At 48.1% G+C, this 20,056-nt stretch overlaps 1 protein-coding gene across 1 annotated transcript in view; it reads right to left on the bottom strand.

Moving 5' to 3' along the window:
• LOC141259484 (CD109 antigen-like) overlaps nucleotides 1–20,056 on the bottom strand; it is a 329,051-nt gene that overhangs the window by 109,939 nt on the left and 199,056 nt on the right. Inside the window, exons 18-19 of the mRNA XM_073675569.1 lie at nucleotides 12,344–12,464; nucleotides 12,105–12,222 (exon numbers count right to left, since the gene is read on the bottom strand). Of these exons, the coding sequence (XP_073531670.1) occupies nucleotides 12,105–12,222; nucleotides 12,344–12,464 (239 nt within the window). The remainder of the gene's footprint in view (nucleotides 1–12,104; nucleotides 12,223–12,343; nucleotides 12,465–20,056) is intronic.

The raw sequence follows: 20,056 nt of genomic DNA, 5'->3' as shown, positions 1-20,056 counted from the left end.
TCCATTCTTTGCTAACAAGGGGTATCATCCCAGCATTCTTCCACGGTTTCCAATAGATACATCCGTACCCGCAGTAGCCGATCGGATTACGCTTCTTCAACAGAACCTAGAGGTCTTAAAAGAAACGCTGGCCACAGCTCAAGAAAGATATAAGAAGGCGGCAGATAGGTTCCGCAAGCCAGCACCAATGTACAAGGTAGGAGACATGGTTTGGCTTTCAACAAAGAACTTAAAACTAAGAACTCCAGCGTCTAAATTGGGGCAGAAGTATGTTGGGCCATACAAAATCGGCAAATTGGTAAGCCCTGTAGCCTGCCAACTCAAGTTGCCAAAATCCTTGAAAGTACACCCTGTTTTTCATGTCTCTCTGCTCAAACCGGTAGTACCAAATCTTTTTCCCGGACGCATATCTGCTCCATCCGATCCAGTTCTTATTGACGGGCAAGAGGAATTCATCATGGAGGGGATCATCGATTCTCTGATTCATAGAGGACGGCTCCAGTACCTGGTGAAATGGCAAGGCTATCCATCGGAGGAGAATTCTTGGGAACCTCGGGAGAACATCCACGCTACTCATTTGATTGAACTGTTCCACAGCAGATACCCCAACAAACCGGCTCCAAGGTTGTCCGAAGGACACCCTTTAAGGGGGGAGTAATGTAAGGATCTGAATCATGTATCTGATCTGTCCGGTTTCTGCCCTTATCCAAGATGGAGCTGCATGTACCTGTTCTGTTTGATTCTGCCCTTATCCAAAATGGAGTTGACAGCCTCGGGGGCCATCTTGTTTCCTGTCTGATATCTCTTGTTTCTTGTTTGCTATATATATAAAGAGACTCTGGCCAACTATACTTTACTTGTGTATCTTGTATCTTACCTGCTGCCAAGCTTGAAGGACTTGCATCGTGCCTGTTGCTTCTCTACATTGGGATTCCCCACCTGTTACCTGCCTGCCGTTTATCCAGACTTTCATCTGTGTGCAAAGACCCGCTCTGCATCCACCTGCAGTTCAGCTTACTCTCTGCAAGGAGCCTGGTCCGGGCTCAGGATCTCGTGGACTGTGCGTTTCTGGACCTGGGACATCTATCGGTTTGTACTGACATCACAACCGTTTCCAGAGACTGTGTACTGATCGCTTATTGTCTATACCTGCCTGCTATAATATATGCTTGCCTGCTTCAATATATCCTGTTAATACGATATATCGTGTTTGTCTTCACTCCGACCCATGCTATCGATCTCCATAAGTATAAAGTATACAGTTGACATTCGGAGACTTCAGCGCACAGCGAGTCAGCGACTAGCAGATCTGGTGAAGAAGAAGATGAAACTGCTAACTGTCCTGAAGATATGGGGACTGGACACCCCTTGAACCTTAGAAGTCCCCCAGGATACGCCATGCAGGATCTCCAGACCTGAGCGGGCACTAGATCTCTCGGCTCTGGACGACCTGTGGGTAAGCCAGTCAGCACCTGGAATGTGAACTTCTTCATGTGTAATGCTCCAATCTGGAGCTTAATTTGTACAGACATATTTTGACTGTTTCTGAGTAGGGCTCGTCCTTCTGCTGACAATGCCCAAACCGGCTTCTGGAGTTGTCGGACGGGAATCAGACCCCGACTGTTCAAGGCTTTAAGCCCGAAACTTCCGATTAATCCGAGGCCTTCACTTGCCACGGAGACAGTCATGGTCATCTGTGGAGAGGAAACACTAACGCCAAGGGCAGCCTCTCCTACAGGCCTAATGTCTTGGAATTCTCCAACCTTCGCTGGACAAAGACCGTTAGGAGGTCCCAAACCACCGCAGCGGGACCGCAATCCGATTTTGTGACTGAGTTCTGGCCTCTGCTTTGCCTGACGAACATAGTCATCCTTCATGGATTCTGTACGGAAAGCTGCCTCTACTGGCTGGGGAAGAGGAGGTCTTTGGGAGGACAGAACCTGGCGTGACGATTTACCTCTACGCCTTGCACGTTTGGACTGCCTCTTGAGGTTGGGAAGAGAAGTATACTGTGGAGCATAGTCATCCTGTGTGGATTCTGGGTGGGCAGCAGTCTCTTTGGGCTGGAGTACTACCTACACACATTACCCATCGGGGCTGCTCCGGGATATCGGAAAGGGAAGCTTTAGCAGAGGCTTCAGGATTAGGGTCATCGAAGACCATTAGAAAGGCCACCAGGAAGGCCTGCAGGTCAAAGACGATAGGATCCCATGCTTCCCATAGGGGGTGATCCATTTCAAGGCGTCACCCGCTAGGTAGGACATCATAAATGCCACTTTAACCCGATCGGTAGGAAAATAGTGAGCAAAGAACTTGAAATGCAGCATGCATTGCTCCACAAATGCACTGCTTCGTTTTGGATCCCCATAGTACCGTGGTGGATCCACAGGAACGAGTGCTGATAGATCCATTTGGGCTGGTGCGTAAATCGCCTGGGCACCAGCTTGAGAAAAAATTTTTCTTGGTGCACATATTCGCCAGACAAGGATTCAAAATGTCTCTGAGAGCGAGGGGCCGTAGGGCTCAACAGGAACTATGGCCTGAGCAAACTGTTACGCTCACGCCTGGACTGACTGGCGTGAGCGTGATTAGTGTTCCCACTGTGCCATGAACCGAGGAGTGCCTGGAGGGGCGTAACTAAGTATCAACCCGATCCGACCAAGGTCGCACGGTGGCTCAGTCGACTCCGTGAACCAAGGAGGAACCGAGCAGAGGGACCAGGTGCTACTCCAGGTCAGACCGCGGGCACAGCTGTTGACCCACACCGGGGTATGCAGGAACAGGCAGGTTAGGCTGGCATACAGACAGGTGGGTATTGGCAGGCACGGCTGGTATGCAGACAGGTGGGTGCTGGTAAGCACGGCTGGTATGCAGACAGGTGGGTACTGGCAAGCACGGCTGGTATGCAGACAGGTGGGTACTGGCAAGCACGGCTGGTATCAGACAGGTGGGTACTGGCAAGCACGGCTGGTATGCAGACAGGGAGATACTGGCAAGCACGGCTGGAGTGCAGACAGGGAGGTACTAGCAGGTTGGAGCGCAGGCTGGATAGCGTCCAGTACAGACTGGGAGACAGGAACAGAGCCGCAGATGCGGTAGACAAGCAGAGTAAAGCGAAACCGCCGGAGCGGAGGACAAGGCAGAGCAGAGCGGAACTGCCGGAGCGGTGGACAAGGCAGAGCAGAGCGAATCCGCCGGAGCGGTGATTAAACAGAGCAGAGCGAAACCGCAGGTGCGGTGGACAAGGCAGAGCAGAGCGAAACCGCCGGAGCGATGGACAAGGCAGAGCAGAGAGGAACTGACGGAGCAGAGGACAAGGCAGAGCAGAGAGGAACCGCTGGTGCGGTGAGCAAGCAGAGCGGAGCAAAACCGCAGGTGCGGTGGACAAGGCAGAGCAGAGCGAAACCGCCGGAGCGGTGGACAAGGCAGAGCAGAGCGAAACCGCAGGTGCAGTGAGCAAGCAGAGCAGAGCGAAACCGCAGGTGCGGTGGACAAGTCAGAGCAGAGTGAAACCGCCGGAGCGGTGGACAAGGCAGGGCAGAGTTGAACCGCCGGAGCGGTGGACAAGGCAGAGCAGAGAGAAACCGCAAGTGTGGTGAGCAAGCAGGGCAGAACAGGGCTGCAGGTGCAGGCAGAGAGGACAGGGCTCTGTTCACATGGAACAGACTGGAAAATACAGGAAGATGGTTAGAACACAGAAGGTAGATACGGAGTAAGGGAAAAGTGACAAAGAGAACTAGATACACACAAGGTACTTACAATGAAGTAGCAAGTGGGCACAAAACTCACAAACAGAAGTACAGAGACGAGTTGGAGTTAGGTGCAGGTTCAGACACTGCAGGAAAAGGGAGGGCACGGACATAGAGATAAACAGGTAACAGGCTAGGAGACAGTTCAGACAGGAACTGACACTGCAACGAGATACAGGAACGAGCCTGGGTATACAGCTCCCAGGGTGGCAGAAATGGACTAGAAGTCACAGATAACAGGCCTGGGTATACAGCCCCCAGGGTGGCGGAAACAGACTAGAAGTCAGAGATAACAGGCCTGGGTATGCAGCCCCCAGGGTGGCAGAAACAGACTAGAAGTCAGAGATAACAGGCCTGGGTATGCAGCCCCCAGGGTGGCAGAAATAGACAAGATACAGGACAAGACCTGGCAACTCAGAGGCAGAGAGCACACTGATAGTGTTGCTCAGGCACCTCCTTCTGGGTGGAGGGGGTTTAAATATCCAGTGACTCACAGCAATAGGCTGGGGACGCATTAGGAGTGCGCTCACTGCAGCTATAAGAATCAGTAAGTAACCGGGCCGCCGCCCTAAGCAATCAGACAAGAGACATGCTCACAGCATGAACTGGAACAAGGTTTGCAGACTGGACTGATGGGTAAGATTGCGGTCTTGCATGGTGGGAGGTGGTGCACTATGCAAGTACGCCACCAGGGATGTTACACTGAAGACACTCAGTTCTACCTCTCTGGCACAGATGTCACTTCTCTGCTGTCCAGAATGCCAGAGTGTCTATCATCCATATCCTCCTTCTTCTCTTCTCGTGTCCTTTAACTTAATGTGGACAAAACTGAGCTCATTATCTTTCCTCGATCTCACCTAACCCCCATAAACGATCAACCTATCAGAATTAATGACACCTGCTTTCCGCTGCCTTGGAGTAACCCTCGACTGTGACCTGTCCTTCAAACCATACATCCAAGCTCTTGCCACTTCCTTCCACCTCCAACTCGAATATATTTCCAGAATCCATCCTTTCCTCAACCCTAAAATGTTTGGGCTTGCCCTCATGTCCAGTTTTGAATACTGCAACATCCTCCTTTGTCGCCTCCCGGCTAACACTCTTGCAACTCTCCAGTCCGTCCTTAACTCTGCTTCCCGACTAATCCACCTCTCTCCATGCTACTCCTCTGCTTCTTCCCTACACAAATCTCTTCATTGGCTCCCAATTCCCCAACGTATCCAGTTCACACTACTAATGTTGACCTACAAAGCCGTCCATAAGTCTCCTCCTTATATCTCCTAACTAATATCCCGATACCTTCCAACACGCAACCTCCGGTCCTCCCAAGACCTCCATCTCTCCTCCACACTCATACGTTCATTACCCAATAGCCTCCAAGTCTTCTTCCAAGTATATCCCATCCTCTAGAATTCTGTGCTGCTACACAACCAATTAAGAGTCACACTTGGAACTTTAAGACAGAACTTGAAATGCCACTTCTTTAAGAAAGCTTACGACATGCAATGACCCCCTTCCACCTCACCACAACCAAAGCTGCCACAAACCTCTAACCTACGGTCTCCTTTCCCATTATCCTGTAGACTGCAAGCCCACAAGGGCAGGGTCCACTCCTTTCTGTACCAGTCTGCCATTGTTAATTTGTTCACCATATTTTATATATTTGTATCTTGCATATAACCCCATCTCACGTATAGCACCATGGAAACAATGGTGCTCTAAAAATAAATAAAAATAATAATAAGTCTCTAACAACACTTAGTATTAAAAAATTTCTAAATTTATATATGACTGTAAATATACTAGCTATTGAACCCGTTCTACGCCCCGGTGGCGAGCATTTTTATTCTGGTATGAATGGCTCCCTCATCTTCCCAATCCTGGTATGCATGGCACCCCTCATCCCTATCCTGGTATGTATGCACCCCTCATCCCGAATCCTGGTATGCATGGCACCCCTAATCCCAATTCTGGTATGCATGGCACCCCATCCCTCATCCTGATATGTATGGCACCCCTCATACCCAATCCTGGTATGCATGGCACCCCTCATCCCCAATCCTGGTATGCATGGCACCCCTCATCCCCAATCCTGTTATGCATGGCACTCCTTATCCCAATCCTGGTAGGCATGGCATCCTCATCCCCAATCCTGGTATGCATGGCACCCCTCATCCCAAATCTGGTATGCACCCCTCATCCCCCAAATCCTGGTATGTATGGCACCCCTCATCCCCAATCCTGGTATGTATGGAACCCTCATCCCTATCCTGATATGTATGGCACCCCTCATCCCCAATCCTGGTATGCATGGCACCCCTCATCCCCAATCCTGGTATGCATGGCACCCCTCATCCCCAATCCTGGTATGCATGGCACCCCTTATCCAAATCCTGGTATGCATGGCACCCTCATCCCCAATCCTGGAATGTATGGCCCCCTCACCCCCATCCTGGTAAGCATGGCACTCCTCACCCCCATCCTGGTATGCATGGCACTCCTCATCCCCCAATCCTGGTATGCATGGCACCCCATCCCTCATTCTGGTATGCATGGCTCCATCATCCCTCATCCTGGAATACATGGCACCCCATCCCTCTTTCTGGTATGCATGGCTCCCTCATCCCTCATCCTGGTATGCATGGTACCCCTCATCCTGGTATGCATGGTACCCTTATCCCTATCTTGGTATGTATGCTACCCCCTCATCCCTCATCCTGGTATGCATGGTACCCCCTCATCCCTATCCTGGTATGCATGGTACCCCCTCATCCCTATCCTGGTATGCATGGCCCCTCATCCCTATCCTGGTATGCATGGCCCATCATCCCTATCATGGTATGCATGGTACCCCTTCATCCCTATCCTGGTATGCATGATACCCCCTCATCCCTATCCTGGTATGCACAGTACCCCCTCTTCCCTATCCTGGTATGCATGGTACCCCTCATCCCCAATCCTGGTATGTATGGTACTCCTCATCCCCAATCCGGGTATGTATGGCACCCCTCATATCAATCCTGGTATGTATGGTACCCCTCAACCCCAATCCTGGTATGCATGGCACCCCTCATCCCCAATCCTGGTATGCATGCCACCCCTTATCCCAATCCTGGCATTCATGGCACCCCATCCCTCATCCTGGTATACATGGCCCCCTCATCCCCAATCCTGGTATGCATGGCACCCCTCATCCCAATTCTGGTATGCATGGCACCCCATCCCTCATCCTGGTATGCATGGCTCCCTCATCCCCAATCCTGGTATGGATGGCCCCCTCAGCCATATCCTGGTATGCATGGGCCCCTCACCCCCATCCTTGTATGCATGGCACTCCTCATCCCCCAATCCTGGTATGCAGAGCACCCCATCCCTCATTCTGGTATGCATGGCTCTCATCCCTATCTTGGTATTTATGGTACCCCTCATCCTGGTATGCATGGTACCCTCATCCCTATCCTGGTATGCATGGTACCCCCTCATCCCTATCCTGGTATGCATGGTACCCCCTCATCCCTATCCTGGTATGCATGGAACCCCCTCATTCCCAATCCTGGTATGTATGGCACCCCTCATCTCCAATCCTGGTATGTATGGCACCACTCATATCAATCCTGGTATGTATGGTACCCCTCATCCCTATCCTGGTATGCATGGTACCCCTCATCCCCAATCCTGGTATGTATGGTACCCCTCATCCCTATTCTGGTATGTATGGTACCCCTCATCCCCAATCCTGATATGCATGGTACCCCTCATCCCCAATCCTGGTATGCTTGGCACCCCTCATCCCCAATCCTGGTATGCATGGCACCCCTCATCCCCAATCCTTCTATGTATGGTACCCCTCATCCCTATCCTGGAATGCATGACACCCCTCCTCCCAATCCTGGTATGGATGGCACCTCTCATTCCCAATCCTGGCATGCATGGTACCCCATCCCTCATCCTGGTATGTATGGCACCCCTCATCCCCAATAATGGTATGTATGGTACCCCTTATCCCAATCCTGGTATATATGGTACCCCTCATCACTATCCTGGTATGCATGGCACCCCTCATCCCTATCCTGGTATGCATAGTACCCCCCCATCCATATCCTGGTATGCATGGTACCCCCTCATCCCAATCCTGGTATGCATTGTACCCCCCTCATAAGTATCCCGGTATGCATAGCTCCTGATCCCTATCCTGGTATGCATGGTACCCCCTCATCCGTATCCTGGTATGCAGGGCACCCCTTATCCCAATCCTGGTATGCATGGTACCCCTCATCCCTATCTTGGTATGTATGCTACCCCTCATCCCTATCCTGGTATGCATGGCACCCCTCATCCCCAATCCTGGTATGCATAGTACCCCTTCATCCATATCCTGGTTTGCATGGTACCCCCTCATCCCAATCCTGGTATGCATGCCACCCCTCATCCCTATCCTGGTATGCATGGTACCCCCCTCATAAGTATCCCGGTATGCATAGCCCCTCATCCGTATCCTGGTATGCATGGCACCCCTCATCCCTATCCTGGTATGCATGGTACCCTTCATCCTTATCCTGGTATGCATGGTACCCGTCATCCCTAACCTGGTATGCATGGTACCCTTCATCTTTATCCTGGTATGCATGGTACCCCCTCATCCGTATCCTGGTATGCATGGCACACTTTATCCCAATCCTGGTATGCATGGTAGCCCTCATCCCTATCTTGGTATGTATGGTACCCCTCATCCCTATCCTGGTATGCATGGCACCCCTCATCCCCAATCCTGGTATGCATGGCACCCCTCATCCCCAATCCTGGTATGTATGGTACCCCTCATCCGTATCTTGGTATGCATGCCACCCCTCATCCCTTTCCTTGTATGCATGGCACCCCTCATCCCAATCCTGGTATGCATGGCACCCCTCATCCCTATCCTGGTATGCATAGTACCCCCTCATCCGTATCCTGGTATGCATGGTACCCCCTCATCCCAATCCTGGTATGCATGCCACCCCTCATCCCTATCCTGGTATGCATGGTACCCCCCTCATAAGTATCCCGGTATGCATAGCCCCTCATCCGTATCCTGGTATGCATGGCACCCCTCATCCCTATCCTGGTATGCATGGTACCCTTCATCCTTATCCTGGTATGCATGGTACCCCCTCATCTGTATCCTGGTATGCATGGTACCCCATCATCCCCAATCCTGCCATGCATGGTACCCCATCCTTTATCCTGGTATGCATAGTACCCCCTAATCCATATCCTGGTATGCATGCCACCCCTCATCCCTATCCTGGTATGCATGGTACCCCCCTCATAAGTATCCCGGTATGCATAGCCCCTCATCCGTATCCTGGTAGGCATGGCACCCCTCATCCCTATCCTGGTATGCATGGTACCCTTCATCCTTATCCTGGTATGCATTGTACCCCCTTATCTGTATCCTGGTATGCATGGCACCCCTTATCCCAATCCTGGTATGCATGGCACCCCTTATCCCTATCCTGGTATGTATGGTACCCCTCATCCTTATCCTGGTATGCATGGCACCCTTCATCTCCAATCCTGGTATGCATGGCACCCCTCATCCCCAATCCAGGTATGTATGGTACCCCTCATCCCTATCTTGGTATGCATGCCACCCCTCATCCCTTTCCTTGTATGCATGGCACCCCTCATCCCTATCCTGGTATGCAAGGTACCCTTCATCCTTATCATGGTATGCATGGTACCCCCTCATCCGTATCCTGGTGTGCATGGTACCCCATCATCCCCAATCCTGCCATACATGGTACCCCATCCTTTATCCTGGTATGCATAGTACCCCCTCATCCGTATCCTGGTATGAAAGGTACCCCCTCATCCCAATCCTGGTATGCATGCCACCCCTCATCCCTATCCTGGTATGCATGGTACCCCCCTCATAAGTATTCCAGTATGCTTAGCACCTCACCCGTATCCTGGTATGCATGGCACCCCTCATCCCTATCCTGGTATGCATAGTACCCTTCATCCTTATCCTGGTATGCATGGTACCCCCTCATCCGTATCCTGGTATGCATGGCACCCCTTATCCCAATCCTGAGATGCATGGTACCCCTCATCCATATCTTGGTATGTATGGTACCCCTCATCCCTATCCTGGTATGCATGGCACCCCTCATCCCCAATCCTGGTATGCATGGCACCCCTCATCCCCAATCCAGGTATGTATGGTAACCCTCATCCCTATCTTGGTATGCATGCCACCCCTCATCCCTTTCCTTATATGCATGGCACCCCTCATCCCAATCCTGGTATGCATGCCACCCCTCATCCCTATCCTGGTATGCATGGTACCCCCCTCATAAGTATCCCGGTATGCATAGCCCCTCATCCGTATCCTTGTATGCATGGCACCCCTCATCCCTATCCTGGTATGCATGGTACCCTTCATCCTTATCCTGGTATGCATGGTACCCTCTCATCTGTATCCTGGTATGCATGGCACCCCTTATCCCAATCCTGGTATGCATGGCACCCCTCATCCCTATCCTGGTATGTATGGTACCCCTCATCCCCAATCCTGGTATGCATGGCACCCCTCATCCCCAATCCTGGTATGTATAGTACCCCTCATCCCTATTTTGATATGCATGCCACCCCTCTTCCCTTTCCTTGTATGCATGGCACCCCTTCATCCGTATCCTGGTATGCATGGTACCCCCTCATCCCAATCCTGGTATGCATGCCACCCCTCATCCCTATCCTGGTTTGCATGGTACCCCCCTCATGAGTATCTCGGTATGCATAGCACCTCATCCGTATCCTGGTATGCATGGCACCCCTCATCCCTATCCTGGTATGCATGGTACCCTTCATCCTTATCCTAGTATGCATGGTACCCCCTCATCCATATCCTGGTATGCATGGTACCCCATCCTTTATCCTGGAATGCATGGTACCCCCTCACCCCAATCCTGGCATGCATGGCACCTCTCATCCCTATCCTGGTGTGCATGGCACCCCCTCATCCATATCCTGGTGTGCGTGGTACCCCCTCATCCATATCCTGGTATGCATGGCACCCCTCATCCCAATCCTGGTATGCATGGCACCCCTCATCACAATCCTGGTATGCATGGCACCCCTCATCCCTATCCTGGTATGCATGGTACCCACTCATCCATATCCTGGTATGCATGGTACCCCCTCATCCCCAATCTTGGTATGCATGGCACCCCTTATCCCTATCCAGGTATGCATGGTACCCCCTCATCCATATCCTGGTATGCATGGCCCCTCATCCGTATCCTGGTATGCATGGCACCCCTCATGCCTATCTTGGTATGCATGACACCCCTTATCCCTATCCTGGTATGCATGGTACCCCTTCATCCGTATCCTGGTATGCATGGTACCCCATCATCCCCAATCCTGCTATGCTTGGAACCCCATCCTTTATCCTGGTATGCATGGTACCCCCTCAGCCCAATTCTTGTATGCATGGCACACCTCATCCCTATCCTGGTGTGCATGGTACCCCCTCATCCCTATCCTGGTATATATGGCCCCTAATCCATATTCTGGTATACATGGTACCCCCTCATCCCTTTCCTGGTACGCATGGCACCTGTCATCCCTATCTTGGTATGCATGGTACCCCATCCCTCATCCTGGTATGCATGGCCCTTCTTCCGTATTCTGGTATGTATGGTACCCCTCATCTCTATCCTGGTATGCATGGTACCCCATCCCTCAACTTGGTATGCATGCTACCCCCTTATCCTTATTCTGGTATGCATGGTGGCCCCTCATCCCTATCCTGGTATGCATGGTACCCCATCCCTCATCCCTATTATGCTGCACATACACAAAAAAATAAACATTTATACTCACATTTCTTCCCTGTGTTCAAGCGATGCATCCCATTCTGCCGGAGGCCGGGGGAGGAGTGTGGTGCCGGAGTACGAGCATGCCCATACCGCGCTGTCCGGCGCCATTTTGCTGAACACACACTGCAAATGTGTCTTTAGTAAAATGGCGCCAGATAGCGCTATGCGCATGCGCCAATTCCGACGCTGCACTCCTCCCCTGGCCTCCGGACCAAACAGAGGCGCCGCGACAACACTCCTCCCGGTCAGGTAAGTATGTAAGTATGGTGCCAGAGATCACAGTATGCGTTCAGTGGCTATGTATACCGCGATCTCCGGCGCAATACAATCCTCTTACCTGTAACGGATCGATGCGTTCTTCTGTCTGGAGCCAGACTGCACAGGTGTGTCGCGCTTGCGCAGTCTATAAAGGCTTCAGACAGAGGGACATATTATAGATTACAGAATATACACAAAGATTAACCCATGATCTCTTTGCAATTAGAATTACCTCTACAGGGGATTCCAAGATTCCAAATCCTAAATTTTCAGAAATTACAAATGCTTTTGTGATCCAAGTAGTGATGGTATCTGGAACAACAGTGTCTATTTGTATGAAAGAGTCTTGACTAAAAATAAAAAAAATAAAAAATAATCTGTTATTTACATTATGGGTCATAACATACAGTTATAATATATAACTGTCTGAGAATAAACAGTAGATGCATGCAATGCACTGTTACATTTTACCCTGTATTAATATTCTCCCACAGCCATGTTTCTGGAAAGTAAGATCTTTTACGGGATCCACCAAAATTGATAGGATGCCAGGTTGGCAAGTCCATTCTAGTGTCATAATGTGTTTTCAGTACTGCAAAAGAAATTGAGATTTTCTGAAATTATATGAAATTCATATTTTATATATATATGAAATTTATATGAAATTCATAATAATCAGAAAACACATGTATTTATTCACTGATCTAAGATTTGCATTTGTTAGGAATAGAAATGTTCCCTGTACACATAGAATTGAAAGTCAAATATTCAAATTCTAGATAACATTTTTAGAACAAAATTGGTCATACACAATGACTATGAAATCTGAAATATTTTCCATAAATGTAAGTAGTGGTATTAGTGTTTTGTGAAAACTATATCTAATTTACTATGTAAAATAAACCATTATGTCCAAGGTAAGTATCCATTACCCAGAACATCAGTTTAAGCATATACTAAAATTGTTAAGATACATTTTATGCTCTAAACACATAAGCGACACTATTCCAAAACGTTTTTTTTCTTTTAGTCAAATCTATTTTATTTGCAAAGATCCATATATTTTCCATTTTCAGGAGCAAAATCATGCATGGTATAGGAAAAACAAACAAACAGTATTTTAACCCCTTAGTGACGGTGCCAATTTTGACCTTAAAGCTAAATTTTACAATTCTGACCAGTGTCACTTTATATCGTAATAACTATGGAACGGATCACACTGATTCTGAAATAGTTTTTTTTTTAAGACATATTGTACTTCATGATAGTAGTAAAATTTGTACGATACGACTTACGATTATTTGTGAAAAAATCAGAAATTTGACGAAAATTTTGAACATTTCCCAATTTTCAAACTAATTTTTATGCCCTTAAACCAGAGAGTTATGTTGCATAAAATAGTTTATAAATATTATTTCCCACATGCCTACTTTACATCAGCATAATTTTTGGAACATAATTTTTTTTGTATGGAAGTTAGAATGGTTAAAAGTTGACGAGCAATTTCTAATTTTTCCAACAAAATTTACAAAACCATTGTTTTAGGGACCACATGACATTTGAAGTGACTGTGAGGGGCCTATATGACAGAAAATACCCCAAAGCGCCACCATTCAAAAAATGGCACCCTTCAAGGTGCTCAAAACCACATTCAAGAAGTTTATTATCCCTTCAGGTGCTTTACAGGAAATGAAGCAATGAGGAAGGAAAAATTAATCTTTAACTTTTTTTCACAAATATTTTACTTTAAACCCAATTTTTTTTATTTTCACAAGGATAAAAAGAGAAAATTGACCCGAAAATTTGTTGTGTAATTTCTCCTGAGAATGCTGATACTGCATATGTGGGGGAAAACTACTGTTTGGGTGCACGGCAGGGCTTGGAAGGGAAGGAGCACTGTTTGACTGTTTGAACGCAAAATTGGCTGGAATTGAGAGCGGATGCCATGTCACATTTGGAGAGCCCCTGTTGTGCCTAAACACTGGAAAACCCCCACACGTGAACCCATTTTGGAAACTATGACCCTCAAGGATTTTATCCAGGGGTATAGTGAGCATTATGAAACCACAGGTACAACACAGAATTGTTAATAATTTTGGTTCTGTGCTCCCACCTGGGAATGGATCAGGTCTGGTGCTATGCTACTCTGGTCGCAGGTTCCGCCATTGTCGTTACCCTGGAGGTGGAGCTACTATGCATGCAGGAAACCATCCCAATCTTATTGAGCATTGCATTCTGGTGTTGTAGGATGTGTGGGGACACGGGACGCTGTGTCTCTCACTGGTTTCTCTGCCCAGGGAACATGGGATGCTGTGTTCCCTGGTTGCCAGGCAAAGCAGGATGCTGCTGTGTCTGGAACTAGGCAGTGGTGGGATTGTGTCCATTCTTTTGTGCAAGCTAGCAGGGAGTAGTTGTGTGGGGATGATTGGGAGGTATTAAACACTTGATATTAGGTGGGCTATTTAACCCTGTTCCCTGCTCAGTCCTTTGCTGTTTATTGCAGTTCCTATGTCCTGTGGTGGTGAGTGGTGCTAGCAGTAGTGTTGCTATCTTTCCAGGGGTTTTCTCATTTTATCTTCCGGCTACACTTCCTGAGGTTCTTGCAAAGGTACTCATCTGGTTCTTGACTAGTTATCAACCAAGTCACCAGATGCCAGCTGTCTGGCGACAGTGGGCCTGGGAAGAGATCTGCCACTGCCAAAGTCCCCCTTCCATTTACTGGGAGCTGGATGAAGAGTTTTCCCAGCCCTAGAGTGCTTGCCTAACAGGGCAGCTTGTGCCAAGTGCATCTGTGGCAGAGCCTTTGCTGGTTTGGGGCCAGTCTTGTTGGGTCTCTCTATGTTAGCGCATAACATAATATACAGCCATATACATATAAATTTAAAAAAATGGATCCGGTCAAGCAGCTTACTGACCAGATGCTGAGTCTTCTGGGAATGTTCCAGGATTTGGCAGGCACTGAGAAGCAGCACAGCCAGACCTTGGCTAAGGGGGTTCCCCCACACAGGCAAGTTCTAACCCCAGTCCTGCTGCGGAGGGTAATTCCCATAGAACCTAAGGTGCCGCTGCCTGATTTCTTGGGGGGAGATCGGAAACAATTTAATAATTTTAAGGAGGGGTGCAAATTATATTTCTAACTTTGCCCTGTTTTCTCTGGGAATGAAGGTACTTAGGTGGGTCTTGTTATTTCTCTTCTTAGAGTGGATCCCCAGTCTTGGGCATTTTCATTACCCTCAGGTTCACCCATACTCTCGTCAATGGATGAATTTTTTAAGGCTATGGGGCAGATTCATGATGAACCGGACCAGGTGGCCTTAGCTGAATCCCAGCTTAAGGCATTGTGTCAGCGAGACCTCACTGCAGAGGACTATTGCTTCCAGTTTCATAGGTGGGACATAGAGAATGGGTGGAACAATACCACTCTTCATAGTACCTTCCTTTAGCTGTGCTACTTGATCAAAGAAGATGGGAGAGATGTCGGGAGAAAGTTTCCCTTGGGCGGAGTTCATCCATACCCTCCGCTGGTCCTGAGGCTGAGGGAGAATGCATACAGCTTGGTGGAGTTGGTACCTCTTGGGAGTCAAGGCAGCAAGGATGGCGTTGGCGACAGTGTCTTCTATGCAATTCTTTGCGCCATCTAGTTCATGAATGTCCACGTCTGGAGCTGGGACGAAATGACCAAGCCTAGTCGGGTATGGGGATCCCTAGTTAGGTGCTCAGGTACCCCTAGCAGAAAATTACTGTTACCTATTGTAATCACGTTTAGCGGTAAGAGTGTGGAGGGTTATGCTTTTGTTGAGTACGTGGCTGAGATGTTTTTTAATTCTGCTGTGGCCAAGCAATTAGAGCTTCCTCTTTAGTGATGAGCGTGCACTAAAATGCTCGGGTGCTCGAAGCTCGGGTCGAGCACATTCGAATACTCGGGTGCTCGACCCGAGCAACGAGTGCAATGTAAGTCTATGGGAAACTCTAGCATTTTTCTGGCGGTCCCCCCCGGCGGTCTGCAGAAGGTCAAAAATTGTCCAAATCGATGGGCACAGTGCTCAATTAAACATCAGGCAGGCAGAATATATAGGCAGACAGGCAGGCAGGGTATTTAGGAGGGTGCATGAAAAACATAGCAGAGCACTCAGAACACACTAGTGCCCTCCGATTTTCATGCACCCGTCTCTTTAAAAAAGCCGGCCGGCAATTCATCAGCGGCATCCAACAGTACCCGACAATTTAGAACAGAAAGAATAGAGCATCACACATAGATTAGATAGATAGAAACATGTCAGTCACATATATAATAAGTACAGTGACAGTGTTGGTTACTGTACTTATTATTTAGTGTTAAAATAAAGGATTTATTAAAAAAAATATATAGTGTTTTTGTCTCTTTAAAAAAGTTGACCGGCAATTCATCAGTGGCATACATCGGTACCCGACAATTTAGAACAGAAAGAATAGAGCATCACACATAGATTAGATAGATAGAAACATGTCAGTCACATATATAATAAGTACAGTGACAGTGTTGGTTACTATACTTGTCATTTAGTGTTAAAATAAAGGATTTATTTAAAAAAAAATTGGCGTGGGGTTCCCCGTAATTTTAGTCTCTAGCGGAGGTTAAGCAGACGGCTGGGGCAGATGTTTGGAGCTTCCCAAGCTACTAATATCAGCCCCCAGCTGAATACCTAGCTTTTACTAGCTATTAAAAAGGGGGACCCCAAAAAAATATGACGTGGGGTACCTCCTATTTTAATAGCTAGCAAAGGCTAGGCAGACAGCTGGGGGCTGATATTAATAGCCCAGGAAGGGTGCCATGAATATTGGCCCCCTCCCAGGCTAGATATACCAGCGGTCAGCCGCCCCAGAAATGGCGCATCCATAGGATGCGCCAATTCTGGCACTTAGCCTCGCTCTTCCCACTGCCCTGTAGCGGTGGCAGTGGGGTAATAGGGCTAGGGTTGATGTCAGCTTATAATGCCAGCTGACATCAAGCCCAGGTTAGTAATGGAGAGGCGTCTATAAGACGCCCCCATTACTAACCCCATAGTGAAAGTTAAAAAAAACACAAACACCCAGAATCAAGTCCTTTAATTGAAATAAAGACACAATTCTTTAATGTGCTAAATTAAACTCTACTTACCGTCACGCCCATTCCAGCTGAAGCCAACGATCTCCTGCAATAAAAGTAAAATAATAAATCAACCTCATCCTTACCTTTCCATGGTTCCCAGGATGGCTTCAGCTCTGCTACATTGACATGACAGGCTGGATCGTAGCAGAACGCTGCCATCCAGCTTGCCATGCCGCAGACACTGAGAAGCTCCTCAGTGAAGCTCCTCAGTGTCTGGCTGTGACGACATCCAGATGAGCCGAGTTCATGTCCAATGAACTCAGCTCACCTCATGCACGTCACTGACAGTGTGGGAGAATTCTCCTGTGCATGTGGTGCCGGCAAATGACATCACCGCTTGAGCAGGAGAATTCTCCCACGCTGGGACGGCATTGAGATGGCAGGCTGGATGGTAGCAGAACGCTGCCATCCAGCTTGTCATCCTTCAGAGACATTGCCTGCGCTCCGCAGCCTGTCATGTCAATGTAGCAGAGCTGAAGCCGTCCTGGGAACCATGGAAAGGTAAGGATAAGGTTGGTTAATTATTTTACTTTTATTGCAGGAGATCGTTGGCTTCAGCTGGAATTGGCGTGACGGTAAGTAGAGTTTAATTTAAACATTAAAGCATTGTGTCTTTATTTCAATTAAAGGACTTGATTCTGGGTATTTGTGCTTTTTTTTTAACTTTCACTATGGGGTTAGTAATGGGGGTGTCTTATAGACGCCTCTCCATTACTAACCTGGGCTTGATGTCAGCTGGCATTATAAGCTGACATCAACCCCAGCCCTATTACCCCACTGCCACTGCTACAGGGCAGTGGGAAGAGCGAGGCTAAGGGCCAGAATTGGCGCATCCTATGGATGCGCCATTTCTGGGGCGGCTGACGGCTGGTGTTTCTAGACTGAGAGGGGGCCAATATTCATGGCACCCTTCCTGGGCTATTAATATCAGCCCTCAGCTGTCTGCCTAGCCTTTGCTAGCTATTAAAATAGGGGGGACCCCACGTCATTTTTTTTTGGGTCCCCATTTTAATAGCTAGTAAAGGCTAGGTATTCAGCTGGGGGCTGATATTAGTAGCCTAGGAAGCTTCGTAGGTATTACCCCCTTCCCAGGATTCAAACATCTGCCCCAGCCGTCTGCTTAACCTCCGCTAGAGATTAAAATTACGGGGAACCCCATGCCAATTTTTTTTTTAACAAATCCTTTATTTTAACACTAAATGACAAGTACAGTAACCAACACTGTCACTGTAATTATTATATATGTGACTGACATGTTTCTATCTATCTAATCTATGTGTGATGCTCTATTCTTTCTGTTCTAAATTGTCGGGTACCGATGTATGCCGCTGATGAATTGCCGGCCGGCTTTTTTAAAGAGACAGGTGCATGAAAACACTATTATTTTTTTTTTAATAAATCCTTTATTTTAACACTAAATAACAAGTACAGTAACCAACACTGTCACTGTACTTATTATATATGTGACTGACATGTTTCTATCTATCTAATCTATGTGTGATGCTCTATTCTTTCTGTTCTAAATTGTCGGGTACCGGTGTATGCCGCTGATGAATTACCGGCTTTTCATGTTTCACTGTTAGCACTGTTCCCATCGATTTCGGCAATCACTGTAATGCCACAACCACTATGGCTGTGACATTACAGTGAGTGGCAGACAATCCCTGCATGATTGGTGCTCTAAATAGCGCCAAACATACAGGGAGGGGACCCGAGCTCCCGGCCGAGCATCTCGAAAGTACTCGGCGAGCTCCGAGCATCTCGAGTACTGAGATGCTCGAGCGAGTACCGAGCAGTGGTAAGCATGCTCGCTCATCACTATTCCTCTTATCTCCTTGGATGCTTCCATACCATTATCTTCTCTTGATAATCCTCCCATTGACCAGAGTATTGGTTATCGCTCCGCTGAACCAGTATCTATCTCCACAGGTTGTCTGCATAAGGAAGAGGCACACTTATTTACAGGATCTTCCTACCACTATGGTTTTAGGTCTCCCTTGGCTTCGCACTCATAACCCTATTATTGACTGGCAAAGGGAGAATAACCATTGTTATTGTTAAATGGTCCTCCAACTGCCAATCCCTTTATCAAGCCTTCAAAGGTAGTAGTTTCTGTGAGATGGGAATGTTTTTACATTGTTGCAGTGTCGGATTCCGGCCACAAGAGGTCTCTGTTGCTTCTGAAAGGGACTCTATGGTGGACTTGATGGTGTTTTAGTCAGTGGAAGCAGGAAGTAGACAGAGCAGGTGAATTGTGTGGGATCCTGAAGCTCTGTGTGTGCAGTGTGCTGAGAGCTGAGCAGAAACTTTGAGGAAAGGTATAATTTTGCCTGTGACACCTGCCAGAGAAGAAGAATTACTTTAGGGGGATGACTATGGTTGGATGCAGAGTTGGATTCCCCCCAAGGCATCTGCTATGACGTGAATGGCCTTCTGCTAGACTGTCAGGCTAAAACTGTGCTCCTGTGACAAGCTCAGGATCCACTCCTCAGTCTCCCAGCTAAACGGACAATCAGGCAGCCTTTTCAGTGATCAGTTAACAGCCGGTAAGTCCTGAGCTCAGGCCCCATCACAGGGATCCCGGTGGGAGAATGCACGCAGACTTTAGAGAGAGTTTGGCGCCAAATATAGATTCTCAGTTAGAAACATTGTTTGCTAATAGGGCTCTGTGAACCTTAGCTAAATACTCCCCTCAATGAATGAGCTTGTGTATAGAGAGCATAACAAAATAGTAATCTTAGAAAATTGTTGAGTTTGTGAATCTCTGAGCTGCACCACTGCAGGGTCTGTCTCTTGCACCCATCTGATTACATCCTTGCTCTGGGTAACTCATGGCTACCGCATTATAGTTTATCTTATAGTACATCCTGGGCCTGTCGGTTGTGCAGTGCAGGGATACTAGCAGTCCTGGGCTAGGTGTGTGTGAAATTTATCTGTGTTTCTTTCTTGCATTGCCGGGGTAACCCAATTTCTATTCCTAGTAAAAAGTGGTTCCCTAACAAATTGTCTGGTAGTATCCTTTGTTCTCAGCCCACTGTATTCTGAGAGACACCGCC

Source organism: Phyllobates terribilis, unplaced genomic scaffold (genome assembly GCF_046119375.1).
Source record: "Phyllobates terribilis strain yellow unplaced genomic scaffold, ASM4611937v1 Scaffold_3__8_contigs__length_932513732, whole genome shotgun sequence".
Taxonomy (NCBI): Eukaryota; Metazoa; Chordata; class Amphibia; order Anura; family Dendrobatidae; genus Phyllobates; species Phyllobates terribilis.
The sequence above is the reverse complement of the archived record's forward strand: the minus strand, read 5'-3'. Positions and strand labels throughout refer to the sequence as shown.